The sequence below is a fragment of the Anser brachyrhynchus genome, assembly GCF_964034855.1.
Source record: "Anser brachyrhynchus genome assembly, chromosome: 13".
NCBI classification, from domain to species: domain Eukaryota; kingdom Metazoa; phylum Chordata; class Aves; order Anseriformes; family Anatidae; genus Anser; species Anser brachyrhynchus.
Genome location: NC_137708.1, coordinates 10,257,524 through 10,271,465, shown reverse-complemented (window position 1 = coordinate 10,271,465; position 13,942 = coordinate 10,257,524). Strand labels below are relative to the sequence as shown.

Here is a 13,942-nt window from a genome sequence, read left to right as displayed (position 1 = left end):
CCCGCCCGGCGGTGCCCGCGCGCGTGCACGGGGCCGGCGGCGGGAAGGGCGTGAGGGGAGCGGGGCGGGGCGGGACGGCAATAAAGCCTCGAGAGGGAGCCTGAGGGGGGCGTGAGGGGCGCGGGGGGTGGGGCGTGTGAGGGCGTGCCGGGGGAGGGGCGGTCCCGGCGGGGGGGGGGGGTGCCGGGTGCCGGGTGGGGGTGGCGCGGGGGAGGGGCGCGGGCCGGGGGCCGGGGCAGCCCCTCCCGGGGGCGGTGCCGCGTCCCGGGCCCCCGCGAAGCCCCGCCCGGCCGCGCTGTCACTCACCGCCCCGGGGAGACGGCTCCAGCTCCGGGGAGGCGGCGGCGGTGGCGACGGCGGCCGGGCCGGGCCGCTCCCCCCCCCCCCCCCCAGTCGGTGCGCAGGTAGAGGCCGGGGCGGCGCGGCCGGGCCGGGCCCCCGGGGGCGGCGGCGAGAGGGTTAACGGGGGGGGGGGCAGCGGGGCGCCAGGTCCGCTCCGCGAGGTCCACTCCGCACTTTGCGGGCGGCCCCGCGGGCACCGAGGGGCTCGGGGCGCCCCGCTCCGACCCACCCTCCCCCCCCGCCCCAGCCCCAGCCCCCGGGGCTCGGCTCCGCGCTGCCGGTTCGCGCGGTCCCGCTCCGCCGCGCGGATCCACTCCGGGTTTTCCATCCGCCCGGCGGAATCCGGGCTGCGCGCTCCGCTCCCGGGCTGCTGCTCCCGCTCCGCGTTTTGGAGGCCGCCGCCTGCGAGCGAGTCTCGCGAGCCCCAGCCCCGCCGCGGCCAATGGGGACGCGTCCCTCGCTCGGCGCGGCCAATGGGGAGCTGCCCCCGCCCCCCCCCGGGCCGCAGCGCGCTGAGGGCTCCGAGCGGCGCCTCCATTTAAAGGGGCCGCGACCCGAAGCCGGGCTGTGGGCAGAGCGGGCGGCGCGGCGCCGGGCAGCCAGGTGCGGGCGGAGCCGCCCGAGGGCGCCTCCCTGCGGGCAGCGCGGGGCGGGGGCGGGCAGCGGGGGGGGAAGGGGGAGGGGGGCTCGGGGCGCGCGGCGGTGGGCCCGGGGAGGGGGGGGGGGGGGCGGGGTAGGGCAGGCGCGTGCGGCGCGGGGCCCCCGCAGGACGGGGGGCGGGGCTAGCGCTCGGCGAGAGGGGCGTGGTCTGCACAAAAGGGGCGTGGTCTGCACAAAAGGGGCGTGGTCTGCAGAAGGGGGCGTGGCCCGGCGAAAGGGGCGTGGCGTGGCAAAGGGGGGCGTGGTCTATAGAAAGGGGGCGGGGCCGGGGCGGCCCCTCCGGTGGCGCCGCTGGGGGGCGCCCTGGGGCGGGGGGCGGCGGGGCAGGGGCTGGGGCTGGGGCCGGGGCTGCCGGGGGGGAGCCCCGGGGGCAGGGCCGTGCCCAGGGGCAGGGGCAGCGGGGCCCTGGGAAGGGCCAGGGCTGGGGCTCAGCCCCCCCCGGGTGTGAATTCCCATGCGTTAGCTGTGGTACGGGCGCTTGGTGCTCAGCGCCGCTGGGGTGCGGCACCCCCGTGGGCGCGGGTGTGCTGGCGGCGGCAGTATGGGGGGCGGATGGGATCGCCTACGTGACAATTAATTTTGGTATCTTAATAAATGCCGTGCTGGGCCATTTCCCTGTTTTTGGTCTCGGCGGGGTGCTCAAAGTGCAAGCTTCTCTCCCTGCTGCCACCCCGAGCACCCTGCCGGTGCCCGAGCCCGTCGCTGCCAGCCCCGTTGGCCATGGGCTCCGCTGGCGGCCCCCACGCGGGGTCTCTGGGCGGGAGCAGTGCCCTGCACAGCGCGGCCTTGCTGGGGGGGCAGCTCCTATTGCTGCGCGAGGGTGGGGCAGCCCAGCGCTGAAATCCCGGCCTGGGACCCAACGGCAGGGAGCTCGCTGGGGAATGCGGGACTGCCCGGCAGGCTGGCGGGATGGCTCGCCGTCACGTCCCCCGTTTGGGACCTGCAGGGCTGCCTAAGGGGAATTGCATGTTTTGCCCTCAGAGGGGCACCCTCCCTGAGACCCTGCCCCGTGGTCTTCTCCCGCTTTCCCTGGTAGTAAGGCTCGGTCAAAGAACCATAGGAAGAAAGATCCAGGTTGGGAGGGACCTCGGGAGGTCTTAGGAAGAGATGTGGGGGCGTCCCTGATGGAGGAGCACGCTCCTGTTTGTTTTGGAGTTTACTGCTAGCGCAGAGGTGCTGGATTACCAGCAAGTAATGCTGAGACCCGAGGAGCGCAGCCAAGTCTCTTTGAAGTGTCGCAAGGAGTCTTCTGGTCAACCCAATTCCGGGCAATTCTGCAAGAATCCAGAAACCTGTCCTTCCTTTTGCGCGGAGCTGAGATGAGGTTTCTGGAAGGCACGCTCAAAGTCTGGCTCGGTTGGCCCTGCCGTTGGGGAATTTCGGGGACCCCGCGGGGTTGTGCGGCGCCGTGCGCTCTGTGTCGGAGGGTTTGGCGTGGTCGCTGCTGCTGTTTGCTCTGGGCGAGCCGAGAGAACCGGTAACACGCTGGGAGAGCGCCGTGGGCAGCTGTCCCCCGAGCCCTGCCTGCAAAGGGCAGGCTGAGGAGCTTGGCCAGTGACGCCGGCAGTAGCTGCGGCTGACTTGAGGAGAACTGCTGAACGCTGCTGTAAACCCTCTGACTTGCAATTTTACATACCGCTGGGTCAGTTGTTTAAGTAGGCAATTGTCTGTGGTGGTGATCGTGTAATAGCTATCTCTGGGTTTGTTGAACCTTGACTTCCAGCCTTTGGAGCATTCCCGTGCGTTTGCCTGCTTCTCCAAAGAGTCCTTTGCTATACATCTTAGTGTTTTTTTTTTCAGATGGGTCGTGTTGCATCTCCCCGTTTCTTTCTATAATGAAATAGGTTTACCAACGGAACGTGCTTTCTAAACGATGACTGATTCTTGAAACGGCGGGGTTCTTCTATTACTGGGTCAGATGTGTTTTGGTTTTGTTTTTTAAGCACCTCAGCTCTTCCAGTATGTGTCTGCACGTGTAGGCGCGCTACCAAGGAGGCGATTGCCATGGTCCATCGCGGTGCTGTGTGGCAGCAGTGATGGACTGCACGGCACCGGAGGCGCTGTGCTCTCTGAATGCGTTTTGGGCGGCCAGGTGGGAGCGCAGGGCTGCCCCTCCAAAACCGCCAGTGAATAGTGAAATTGTTTCTGCTCCTTTCCAGAGAATTTTGACTGGGCTGAAACCTGGTCCGCGGTAGTATGCTTGGTTCCCCGGTGATTCTTCATAAATTAATTTGCTTTAAAATGAGTTAGGCAATCTGTAATAAATGTTTGCAGTGCTTAAATCTGGAAAGCCATAAGCTGCCCAGGTAAACTCAGATAGATTGCAACAATGAAGTTAGCCTTTGGCGTATTTGTCATTCGAGGCTCTGTACTTAATGAAGATCTGTGGCCTAAAACCATGCTGGTAGGACGTTATATTATTTCCTTAATTTTTTATTGACGGAGCCATGTATTGACCGCCGTTGTTTTTGTCAGGAAATACTAGTTTGGGTGTTACAATTTATTCTAAAATTTGGTGCCAAAATGAGAATCTCCTTCAGAGCTCTCTGCTCAGGTCTTACAGAACTCATAGGTAGGAGCTAGCTGGAATGTTCATTTAAGTGTCTTAATGATCCTAGTTATTATTTAATGCTTTCTGTATACCAAATGATCTCTAGCGAAAAAGGTAAATACTTCAGCCTTCAAAATCTTTAAAACCCGAATCCGTATCCAGCGACAAGCCTGGGAGAGGCACCCAGGCAGGCGCTGTCGGCTTGCTGGGGGAAGGCAGTTGCTGGTAGCTGTGCTCTTCTGTGGGCCTCCGAGGCATTCACCTCATGGTGAGGGAGCATCAGCAGTATTTTTTTTCTCGCTGTCTGATTTTAATTAAATCTTTGATGGTAGCTCCTCGTTTTTGCAGGTAGGCCGCGTATTCCCCTGCTAATAGCTGAGTAAGGACACTCGGATGTGGAAGATGCGTGCAGGTGCAGCACCAGTGGTGCCTTTAGCAAGGTACATAAAGCCCCAGCTAGTCGCTTGGAGACTTGAGTGTCCCGACAGAGATGGATGTGACGGTCAGAGCTGCGCCCTGCGTGCTCATGGAGGACCCTCAGCAGTCCTGTCGCCTCCCTGGAAACTCTTGCACCTGAGAAGTGCTGTGCTTCGGGCTGTCGTGCAGGGGGCTTTGCTCTGAACCTGATCTTCCCAGGGATATCCCGTGCTGAATATTCTGGAGAGGACGGTGCTGAGTCCCAAGCGAGGGGTTTCCAAACGTCCGGTAGGACAGTCTGTGTAAATGTGCAGGATTTCGGCACGCTGTCTCCTGTTTTTTTTTATGGAGTCACCTTCCAGTGTACTCCCCTCCTTGCCAGGTATGTGGCTGGAAAAGAGGGAGATTTCAGGCAGACCGATGACCGGAGCCCAGTGAGTGATCTGTGCGTTAGATAGTCCTGGAATAAAAAGGAGATGAAATGTGGTGGATCAGTTCAGCATCTGCCAGAAACAATAAGCTATTATTCATCCGTCAGAGGTAGTGAGAAGAGACCTTACCGGGAGGTAAAGCTCACATTCAGCCGGCAGCATAACTCACTGTGAAGCTCAGCAGAAAGTCCAGATGAATCTGAAAGCCTGGGGCAAGCGAAAGAAGCAGTGTTTCTTACCTTGCTGCCTGCAGCTGGGCAGCTCTAATTTTCTCGGGTTGAGTTCAGCTTCAGAGCAACCCACGGAGCTGTAAAGCATCCTTCTCTCCTGTTCTACGGGCTGCCTTCTCGATCCTCATCAGCCGGCAGTTGAAAGTCGCTGTAAAGACTTTGCTGTCAGGGAAACAGAATTTCAGTGATGGGCAGAAGCATTCCTTGCTTTCCCACCCAAACTGCTTGCGGCATCGTCACTTCCTGGGGTCCATCTCCACACGAACTCTATCAGCTTTTCCAGATTTTTATAAGTACATCAGAAGTCAGCACCCATCTGTTTCTGCGTCTACTTGTCACGGAGCTCTGCTGCAGCAGAAAAAATATTTTCTAAAACAAAATGTTAGGCTGCAGAAGATTTTACAATGGGAACTTTTGGAGGCCCAAAGTATAAATTGGTCCAAAGGGGGATTAGTCAAATTCATTGAGGATTTGTCCAGTACAGCCTCTTAGCAGTGATAGTCTCAGTGCAGCTCGAGCCAAGCAGTTCTTCAGCAGCCGATTGCCGCTTGATCGGAGGATGCCCTGAAGAGGAGTTGTCCAGTTAGTTATGTTTCTCATACTCTCTCCCCAGGTACCCACTCTTGGTGTGAATAGAAATGGGATGCTCGAATAGATGGACATTTTGCTTGGCTGACTGCGGCAGTCCTTAGCTTTGCACACCCTGCGAAGATGTTTCGGGCTGTTGACCAGAATGTGAGCTGCTCTGCTGGGGGATTCGGACAGAGCTGATGAAAGAGGACAGGAGCTTGGGCACACAGGGCAAGCACTGTGCTTCCAACCAGAACTTGCAAGTGAGTGGTCCTGTTGTGGACTCTTAGGTCTTTCTTGTCCGCATATCTTTCCCACCACATACCAGTATTTTTGGGGTTGACTTAACCTGCAGAATAGTTGTTCCCTTTAAGACCGTTGTGCTGGTCAGTGTCGTCACCATTAAGTTTGTCAGAGTCTCGTCTTGCATCATAACGCCCTAGTGCACAAAGCCTGAAAGCCAGCGTTAAGGTATGCTCGATTGAAACCAGGTGCTTTCATGTTTTTGGTAGAGCACGCAAGTAGCATGGCGAGTTCACAGATTTTCATAGATTGTTGCTTGCATTATCCTCTAGGAAGGAACGCCAAAATGGATTTCTTACGCTCCAGGGATCTCTTTCTACTAGGCAAAGACTAGGCCAGCTGCAGGTAGCAGACACTTTAGGAGTATCACCTCTCTGGTTCGTTGCAGACTTGCACAAAAGCGTATAAATGAGCTTGCCTTACTCATCCGAGTGGCTCAACCTTGCTGCTGCTTATTGTTCTAAGGTCTGTTGTCCCGCACCCGGATTTCCAGACAGACATCTCTGAGAAGGAGGCGTTGTTTGTATTCAGAGCGGCAGGAAGCATGTTTGTCTGGAGAGGATTCTCACCTGCTTCAGCTTCTTATGACCTTTCTTTCAAATGTCTTTACTTGTGTTTCACTCTGTTCTTCTCCCTGTCACCCACCCTAAAACGCACTTTAGACTTTGCATTGCTCTAGGATTAGCTCATTCTGGAAACTTTTTGTAACTAAAGAAAATTAACGGAATAATCAGTCTTTATTGGTGAAACTTGCTGAGACTCTGAAGAAGACAACTTCTGTAGTTTCTGTTTGTGACTGGGGGAACAGTGCTTATCTGTCACTGGAACAGAAAATGCTGCTGTGTTTTTAGATAAAATAAGGAGATAATGACTTTGAACTCCAGCTGTAAGGTATGATTTCTTCAACTCCTGCTTAAATGAGGTTCAGAAGTTGGGTACGTTTCTGTCCAAATATTTCGTGTTTAGTTCTGAGTAAACCATTAGCGAGTAAGACTCGGTTGTCCTTTCAGGATATAACGGAAGAATTGATCAGCTATCACAGTGAGATTACTTCAGGCCTCCTCCTTCATAGCTGTAGGTGTATTATGCTCACGGTAAGCCCAAATAGGCAGGAATACTGAACGTTCGGGGTTCAAAACAGTGCCAAATTCAGGATTAGGATGATTCTAATAGGGGAATAGGTTGGTGCCACATCTTTTGATTACAGCGCCTTCCCTGTAGTGTCTAGGTTCAGATTGTTTTGGGGACGTGATGCTACATCAAGCCTTACCGTGCATCGCCACAGGCAGGCTCCAGCTCCCTTTCCCTCTTCAGGCTTTTCACCTGTCCCTTTGCAGGGGTGTGGTTCGTTGTTAGCCAAAGGAATATAAAAAAGGAATATAAACGCCTTCTCGCCTCACCTCATGGTCTCGCCCTTCGTGCCTTGTGGTGATGTTGACTGGAGGAGCTGGGCTGCAGCTTTGTCCATCTGGCGGTGGTAAATGGCAGCACACCTCCCTGCGCGAGTGCTCCGTGCCCTGCCGAGCCACACTGGTCTTTCTTCCCAGCTGCGCGTTGTGTGCTTGTCTGCTTTGCTACTTGTTCTTCCTTTCCTACCCCTTCTTCATGCCACTCTTCAGGATCCCCCCCCCGGCATTAACTTCGTTTTTTTCCAGTTGTTCTCTGAGTGTTGGCCCCCATAGTTATGGCCCCAGGCTGTCGTTAAGGGGTAACGTGGTTTGTATCTGTCCCCTGACAAAACTCCTGCGTTTTGTCATGTGGCGTCTTGTTCAAGGCCCGGACTACAGAGCCGTAAAGAAGTTCTTCCTGCCTCGGTGTTTAAGAGAAGATATATTTTAGAAATAAAAGATGGGTTAGCTGTGTGCTAACAGATCAGGAGAAAGGACAGGCCGGATTATTCGGGTCTGGTGAGATGTAGAGGAAGGCAGAGCAGGGCTTATTACGCACTGCAGAACAGCTGCGTGAAGCCTCCCGACCTGGTGCTCAAATCCTTTCTGATATCCCACTGTGTCCTTTAGCACAAGCAAGTCTGTTTGCCACGCTGCGGTGAGGGGTGTGGATGCTATAGAGAATTCTGAAAGGTTTACTTTGCCGAATGGCTGCATCTCGCTGCTGGTGTTCGGTTTCGGAGCTTTGTAACCCCACAGGCAGATGTCATTGACTTGCTGGGATGCCGGGTATTGCTAGCAGTCTTACCGGGCCTCCAGTTACTCCAGCAATGTTCAGAGGAGTGGGCAATTCATGCACCGTTAGTCTGTTTTCCATTAACTCGCAAGTCTCTCTCTCGTTTCCAGTTGTCATCTTCTAAATGGATTCCAGTGAGTTTTCGGGATCTCTGGACCCCCTGTCTCTGCCTGACAAACCACTTATTGGCGATCTTCCTGCTGACATGGAGTTTGGGGAAGATCTCCTGGGCTCCCAAACAGCTTCTACCCAGGAGGCTTCAGTTCTTCAGCCCCCTGACTGGGATCAATCCAAGCAGATGACCGCAGACGGAGACTTGGACCTTCTAGTGAAGGGAGACAGCCTGTCTGAACTAAACAAACCAAGTGACCTCAATCTAGATAAACCTAGTGTCTTGGACATGCTGGAGAAACCCGGTGTCTTAGATGACCTGGATAAAACTGCTGGCTTGATGGAGCTAGATAAATCAGAGGGTCTGGACGGGCTGTATAAGGCACAGCCTTCCCGGGATGCGGAGGATGGGCCGGGGGACTCCTCTGCCCTCTCTAGAGAAGCCCTTGTTCCGGAAACGTGGAAAGAAGGGGAAGATGCACCAAAAAATGGTTCTGGGGACCTAAAGGAAGATGGTGCCGCTGCTATTCCTGCACCGTCTGATGACAATGCCCCTGAATCGCCCCCACAGCCCGTTCCTGACTCTGGAGACCTCAGCAGTGCCCCAGCCTCAGAAGAAACCACAGCACAATCCTCAAGTCCGCCAGCGGCCCCTGCACAACTCAGTCTTAAACAGTCAAAAAAGACGAGGTTGAAGGCACCAAGGAAAAGCTCACCTGTGCAGAGGGAAGGGCTTGCAGGGGAAGCAGAGGTGGAGCTGAGCCCGGACAACAGCACAGCAGCTCTGCCCCATGAGCCCGCGGAGGAAAACCAGGCGGAGGGAGGAGATGATAACGGGAACAACTCCCTTAAAGACAGTAGTGTACCAAAGGCACAGGAGGCTGTGCCACCAGCAGGTAGGTTGTTGGCTCTGCAGAACTTGGCTTCCTGTAGCTCAGAAGGCTGCAGTCTGAAGTTGGAGGCTGTTCTCAATTCCAGCTTTCCCCATCTTCCCCTGCCATGGAAATCGTTGATGCTGCTGATGGGCTAGGTGTGGAAAAAGTGTCTCGCCTATTAGGAATAATGTTCTGGAAGCTGTTCCTTTGGTGCACACAAGCTCTCACTCTGGTTTTCGTAGCTTTAACTTTGATTTTTAATGTTTGTGTCAGCTAGGAGCTCCCCTGATACAGCTGCTGCTGTACATCATCTTAAGTCACACTCCTCATCACTGGAGTCCTTCCTGGAGGTGAGGAGTTACCAGGAGAAGATGTTTCCCATAGGCAAAGTCCCGCTGCCCGGGCTGGCCATCCTCAGGAGATGCTCAGTCTGCACAGCCAGACGCAGCTGGAGGCGGCTGCCCAGCCTGCCTCCCCACGTGCAGGGAGGTCTCTCTTCTGTTGGAGAAAAGCAAGATGTGAGATTCAAGTTTCTTCTGTGCTTCTGTTGCAGGAGAAGGCCTGTCTGGGAAGGGAAGCGAGACGCCAGCTGAGAAGGTGAGGAGAATGCAGTCAAGTACGTATGCTGCCGGAGAACTGAGGGTGTCTGGCTGTTGCCAAACTCACTGAGAGACGCTGGCTGTCTGGTCACCCCTCTGAGAAGGAGTTTGCACGTCTCCAGTGATGGAGTGGTCCCTGCGTGTGCTGCCACTGTGCTGTACATGTGGCTTCAGCATCTCTCTCCCTGCCACCCCCAGACGGAATGTCATTCCCATAGGCCTGCTTCCCCCTCTCCCTCCCCTCTTGCCGTCTCTGGTCAGGTATCCATGGAGTTTTTTCCTTTTTCAGCCTAGTCATTGGGAATTCAAAACCCAGAAGTCAAAACTGCGCTGTGATCTGAGATATTTATCCACGGTTGTCCTAGCAGATGGTTAGTCTAAGTATTTTCTGAATGTCTTCTAGGAACAGAAAAGAAGTGAACGAGCCAGAAGATCAGAAACTGCCAGGCCTGAAACTGTGAACTCCTCTGAGAGCAGTGAGTAATTGGGGCTGGCCGGTGCCTGCCTTCAGCCAGAGCGTGAGGCCTAGGCCCAGCACGGGCAGGCAGTTTGTGTTGCGAATAGGATGGGGGTAGGGACTCTGGAGCTTTCATACAGACTTCCCTGTTACACAGGACAGGTCCCTTCGCCCGTGAGTTTTCATTCCAGGGTTCTTGCCTTGATTTCTCAGTGCCTTTAAGTTGAGGAGAGGGTTGTAGGATTTTTACAGTGGTTTGTGGACAAGCAGCAAGTAATAATAGGATGAGGCTCTGGGGGTGTTCCCAGGAAATCCATCTTCCATCTCCTTAGCCTGGACTTTTCTTCCTTTGCCTCTGTGCCGTGAGGCTGTCTGAAGGAAGGTTGTGTTTGGGGGACTTCCCTGTGAAAGTACTTGAAATCTCTGTTCTTTGAGATGCTGAATGTTGCACTGACATTCCCTAGCATTTTTCTGTTGGTCCTTTCTTGTCTGCCTGTACTGGAGAAGTGTCTGGCGATCCAGCTTGTTCCTTTTAAGGTTTACTGGTTCTTGGAGGGCTTTCTGCTGTAACTGTTCACACTTGGGGCATCTGCTGTACCTTGGAGAATCATGACTTTTCCTCCGGAGGAATTGTACTTAAGCCCGGTTTGCTTAAAGACCTTCTGCCTCATCTGGGATTCCAACAGAATATCTTTTCAGGGGCCCTTTATCGTTCTAACCAGGAAGGTAGAAAGCATGTAGAGGGACTGCAGCAAGATGACCCCAGAAAGCCCCAGCATGCTTCTCATGGAAGAACTTTCTGTCTCAGTCCCTAACGGGGAATTTCTGTGCACCTTCTGCCTGCTGCTTTGCAGTTCCAGTCTCTGATGAAGATTCTGACGCGATGGTGGACGATCCCAACGACGAGGATTTTGTTCCTTTTCGTACCCGACGCTCGACGCGCATGTCCTTACGCACGCAGATGGCTCAGCGAGCCGCCCGCTCTACTGTCACCAAGATGACGTGTGCCAACTGCCGGACCCCTCTGCAGAAGGGCCAAACTGCCTACCAGCGTAAAGGGCTCCCTCAGCTCTTCTGCTCCAGCTCCTGTCTCACCACCTTCTCAAAAAGGCCACCTGGCAAGAAGATATGCACCTTCTGTAAAAAGTGAGTGATCATTCCCCTTTCCTCAGCGATCCTGTGCTTGTGAGCCCACTCACTTGCCCCACAGCCCTCCCTGCCAGTACCCATCCCTGTGACCCTCATGCTTCCTTTGTCGCCCACATCACTCCTGTCCGCTGCCAGGTGTTGCCCCATGTCTTCTTTCACGCACTGTGTATCCCATCCTCCCTCCACCCCCTTCACATTATTTATTGTTTCTACCTGCCAGGCTTAGTGCCTGCCTCCCCTCAAAACAACCTCCTGCATGCTTCATCTTCAGGCACCGCCGCTCTGGGCTGGAGCAGAGGCTGCTGTGGGCCAGTTCTTGCCACCTCCTTGGGATAACGAAGTCCCTGCACCGCAGCATGCCACCCCACCCTTTTGTGGCAGGACTGGTGTGTCCCTGCACTAACATATTTATTTTGATCCCCAGGGAGATCTGGAACACCAAGGACTCTGTGGTTGCCCAGATTGGTTCAGGAGGCTCTTTCCATGAGTTCTGCACCTCCGTCTGCCTCTCCCTCTATGAGGCCCAGCAGCAGAGACCAGCACCTCAGTCTGCTGACCCCTCAGACACCATCCGTTGCAGTGTCTGCCATAAACCTGGTGAGGTAAGCAAATGCCTTCTCTTTTGCTTGTCTCAGATCAGGCGCTTGTCACCTGCAGACCTTGGCCCTGCCTGGGACCGTGGCTGGGCATTTGCTGGGTTCTCCTGACATGTGAGGCCTCAGTCCCTGAGCTGCCTCGGGCTCACTCCCAGGTTCTGCCTTGTTGCTGTGAACTAGCCCTTATTCCCAGAAATACGGCTTCTGCTTCTCCCCACCCTGCAGTGTTACTTTCTGCCCCTCCACCCTCCCAGTTGCTTTGCTGGCTCTTGGTGAGAAGCCAGCTTGAGTTGACAGCAGCTTCCAATAGGGAACTCGCCTGGGTGTTAATGTAACAGCCCATTCTGCCGAGGGCTGTGGTAGTGGCGTACACGTGTGGGAGGGAGCCCCGTGGTGTTCTGAGGGAGTGACAGCAACGATGTCTCTGCAGATCCAGCACGAGGTCAGCAATGGGAACGTGGTTCACCGCATTTGCAGCGATGCCTGCTTCACCAAGTTCCGAGCCACCAAGGGGCTGAAAACCAACTGTTGTGATAACTGTGGACTTTATATCTACAACAAGGGCTTGCCCCTGGAGTACCTCTTCCACGAAGGCCAGCAAAAGCGCTTCTGCAACTCTGCCTGTCTCAACAGTTACAAGAAGGTGTGTGGAGTCAGCTGCCGGGGGAGAGGGGAGAGGGGGCTCCTCGGTGGGTACACATCTCCCTCGTTCAGTTTGGCACAGGACGCTTTATGCAAGAGCAGGCAGCTTGAATCCCCTTGGCCTTTTATTGCTGACAAAACATCTTTAAGAGACTGCTGTGGAGAAACTCTGAAGCAGGCAAATAGAAGTTAGTTGCGCTGCTTGGGGCCCATCTTGGACCACAGGTCAAACACTCAGATCCAGCTGGACTGTGCAGTTACACTGGGAAATGCAGTTAGCATGAGATGGCTTCTTTTGGATGCCTCCCCAGAGTTTGGCTGTATCTGTTCCTCTGTGGTCTGAGCAGGCTTCACTTAACTTGTCCTGATAGGCCTGCCAATTTCTGTGTTCCTGCCAGGGTACCCCTGAAATGAGAAGCAGAGGTGCCAAAGGTGGCTTTTTTCTACCACCTGAACCTGCAGACTGTGAGCCTGGCTCTCACATCAAGTGTTCCCTTCAGGAGAGCTGCCCTGTGGTGGATGCTGTAGTGGGGTGGAGTATGAGGATGGGACCTCGCCGGCTGTGATGGGCTCCCTGGCAGCTCTGTTCTGCTCTGTGTTTGCAGAAGAACACCCGAGTCTACCCATGCATGTGGTGCAAGACGCTGTGCAAAAACTTCGACATGCTGCCCAACGTGGATCGCAGTGGCAAGATGGGACTGTTCTGCTCCATTTGCTGCACTACCTCCCACAAAGTGAAGCAGTCAGGCTTGGTTGGTAAGGGCGCTCACAGGGATTCAGTCACCTCTCCACTCTTAACTCCTTCCTTTGTGCTATTTATTGCTTGTGGATGAGACTGGAAAGAAGGCATGTTGCTCACCTGGGAAGGTGTCTGGGGAGGAGTCCAGGGAGACAAGTGGAAGGAGACGTGGAGAGGGAGTGACCCTGCAGTACGTAGCCGTTGTAACTCTGAGGGGATAGTGTCCATCGCTGTTCTTGAGAACGCAGGAAGCAGTTGTAGTACTGTGTTGTGCTGGAATTGCCCTTTCCATTGCACAGAGTACCAGGGTGTCCAGGACTGCGTATGGTCTCTGTTGACTGGTACAAGTATTGCAGTCTGTTTTATCCAAATTTCTGTAGAGCCAGGATCACTTTCTTGAATCAGTCTGCTTTCCATCCATGTTTAATATTTCTGTCCTAGCAGAAGCTGGTGCTCTTAGTTTCCTGGTGTTCTTGTCCCTTCCCTTCTGGTAATAGCTTTCCAGACTGAGGATGAGTGAGTAGCTTGCATGCCATCCTCAGAATCCAGTCCCACGTCCTTTGCTGCTGGCCTCACCAATTCCTGTCTGTTTCATCAGGTCCCCCTAGACCCTGCAGCTTCTGCAGAAAGAGTTTATCTGAACCCTGCTATTACAACAAGACAGACCGGGTTGTCTACCAGTTCTGCAGCCCCAGCTGCTGGACCAAATTCCAGGTACTGAAAAATCCTTCATGCTGGGCTGGGCCCGAGAGCTCCTGCCTCTTTTCACACTTAGCAGAGGCTGCAGCTTCTTCAGGCTCCTCAGGGAGGGTCCGTAAGAAAGTCTCTGCTGGAGCACAGGAGTTCCAGTGACTGTAGTTGTCAATTTCTTATTCTTGGCCCTACCTCCCCTCTCTTCAGCTGAGATAAGGCTGGCTGTAATTATGTCCTGTCTAGCAGCTTACGCCCAGTGGGAGTGCAGCACAGAGCCGCGCTGCATGAGTGGTTTGGGACATAGTGGCCTTCCAAGGGTACAAGCAAAAGCACAAATAAGCTAGCAAAGCACCGTCAGCACCTGCTAGCATGGAAAGAGGCGGAGCTGCACTC

At 54.9% G+C, this 13,942-nt stretch overlaps 1 protein-coding gene and 1 long non-coding RNA gene across 7 annotated transcripts in view; one reads left to right on the top strand and one right to left on the bottom strand.

The window, feature by feature from the left end:
- Positions 1 to 235: 235 nt before the first annotated feature.
- The window catches only part of ZMYM3 (zinc finger MYM-type containing 3), a 32,274-nt gene continuing 18,567 nt past the window's right edge, over positions 236 to 13,942 (top strand). The window contains exons 1-10 of one of the 6 annotated variants that reach the window (XM_080554561.1): positions 237 to 404; positions 5,245 to 5,464; positions 7,799 to 8,695; positions 9,228 to 9,271; positions 9,677 to 9,749; positions 10,585 to 10,876; positions 11,304 to 11,481; positions 11,906 to 12,118; positions 12,723 to 12,873; positions 13,455 to 13,570. In XM_080554561.1, the coding sequence (XP_080410687.1) occupies positions 7,813 to 8,695; positions 9,228 to 9,271; positions 9,677 to 9,749; positions 10,585 to 10,876; positions 11,304 to 11,481; positions 11,906 to 12,118; positions 12,723 to 12,873; positions 13,455 to 13,570 (1,950 nt within the window). In that variant the 5' untranslated portion in view covers positions 237 to 404; positions 5,245 to 5,464; positions 7,799 to 7,812. Of the gene's footprint in view, positions 405 to 425; positions 946 to 1,345; positions 3,994 to 4,259; positions 5,465 to 7,798; positions 8,696 to 9,227; positions 9,272 to 9,676; positions 9,750 to 10,584; positions 10,877 to 11,303; positions 11,482 to 11,905; positions 12,119 to 12,722; positions 12,874 to 13,454; positions 13,571 to 13,942 lie in introns of those variants that run through there. The other 5 variants (XM_080554560.1, XM_080554559.1, XM_080554563.1 and 2 more) reach the window with 5 other exon arrangements.
- On the bottom strand, positions 2,715 to 4,526 carry LOC308177380. The gene is made up of 2 exons (XR_013939048.1): positions 4,389 to 4,526; positions 2,715 to 4,303 (listed from the first exon to the last, which is right to left on the bottom strand). It is a non-coding gene; the product is annotated as an uncharacterized lncRNA (long non-coding RNA).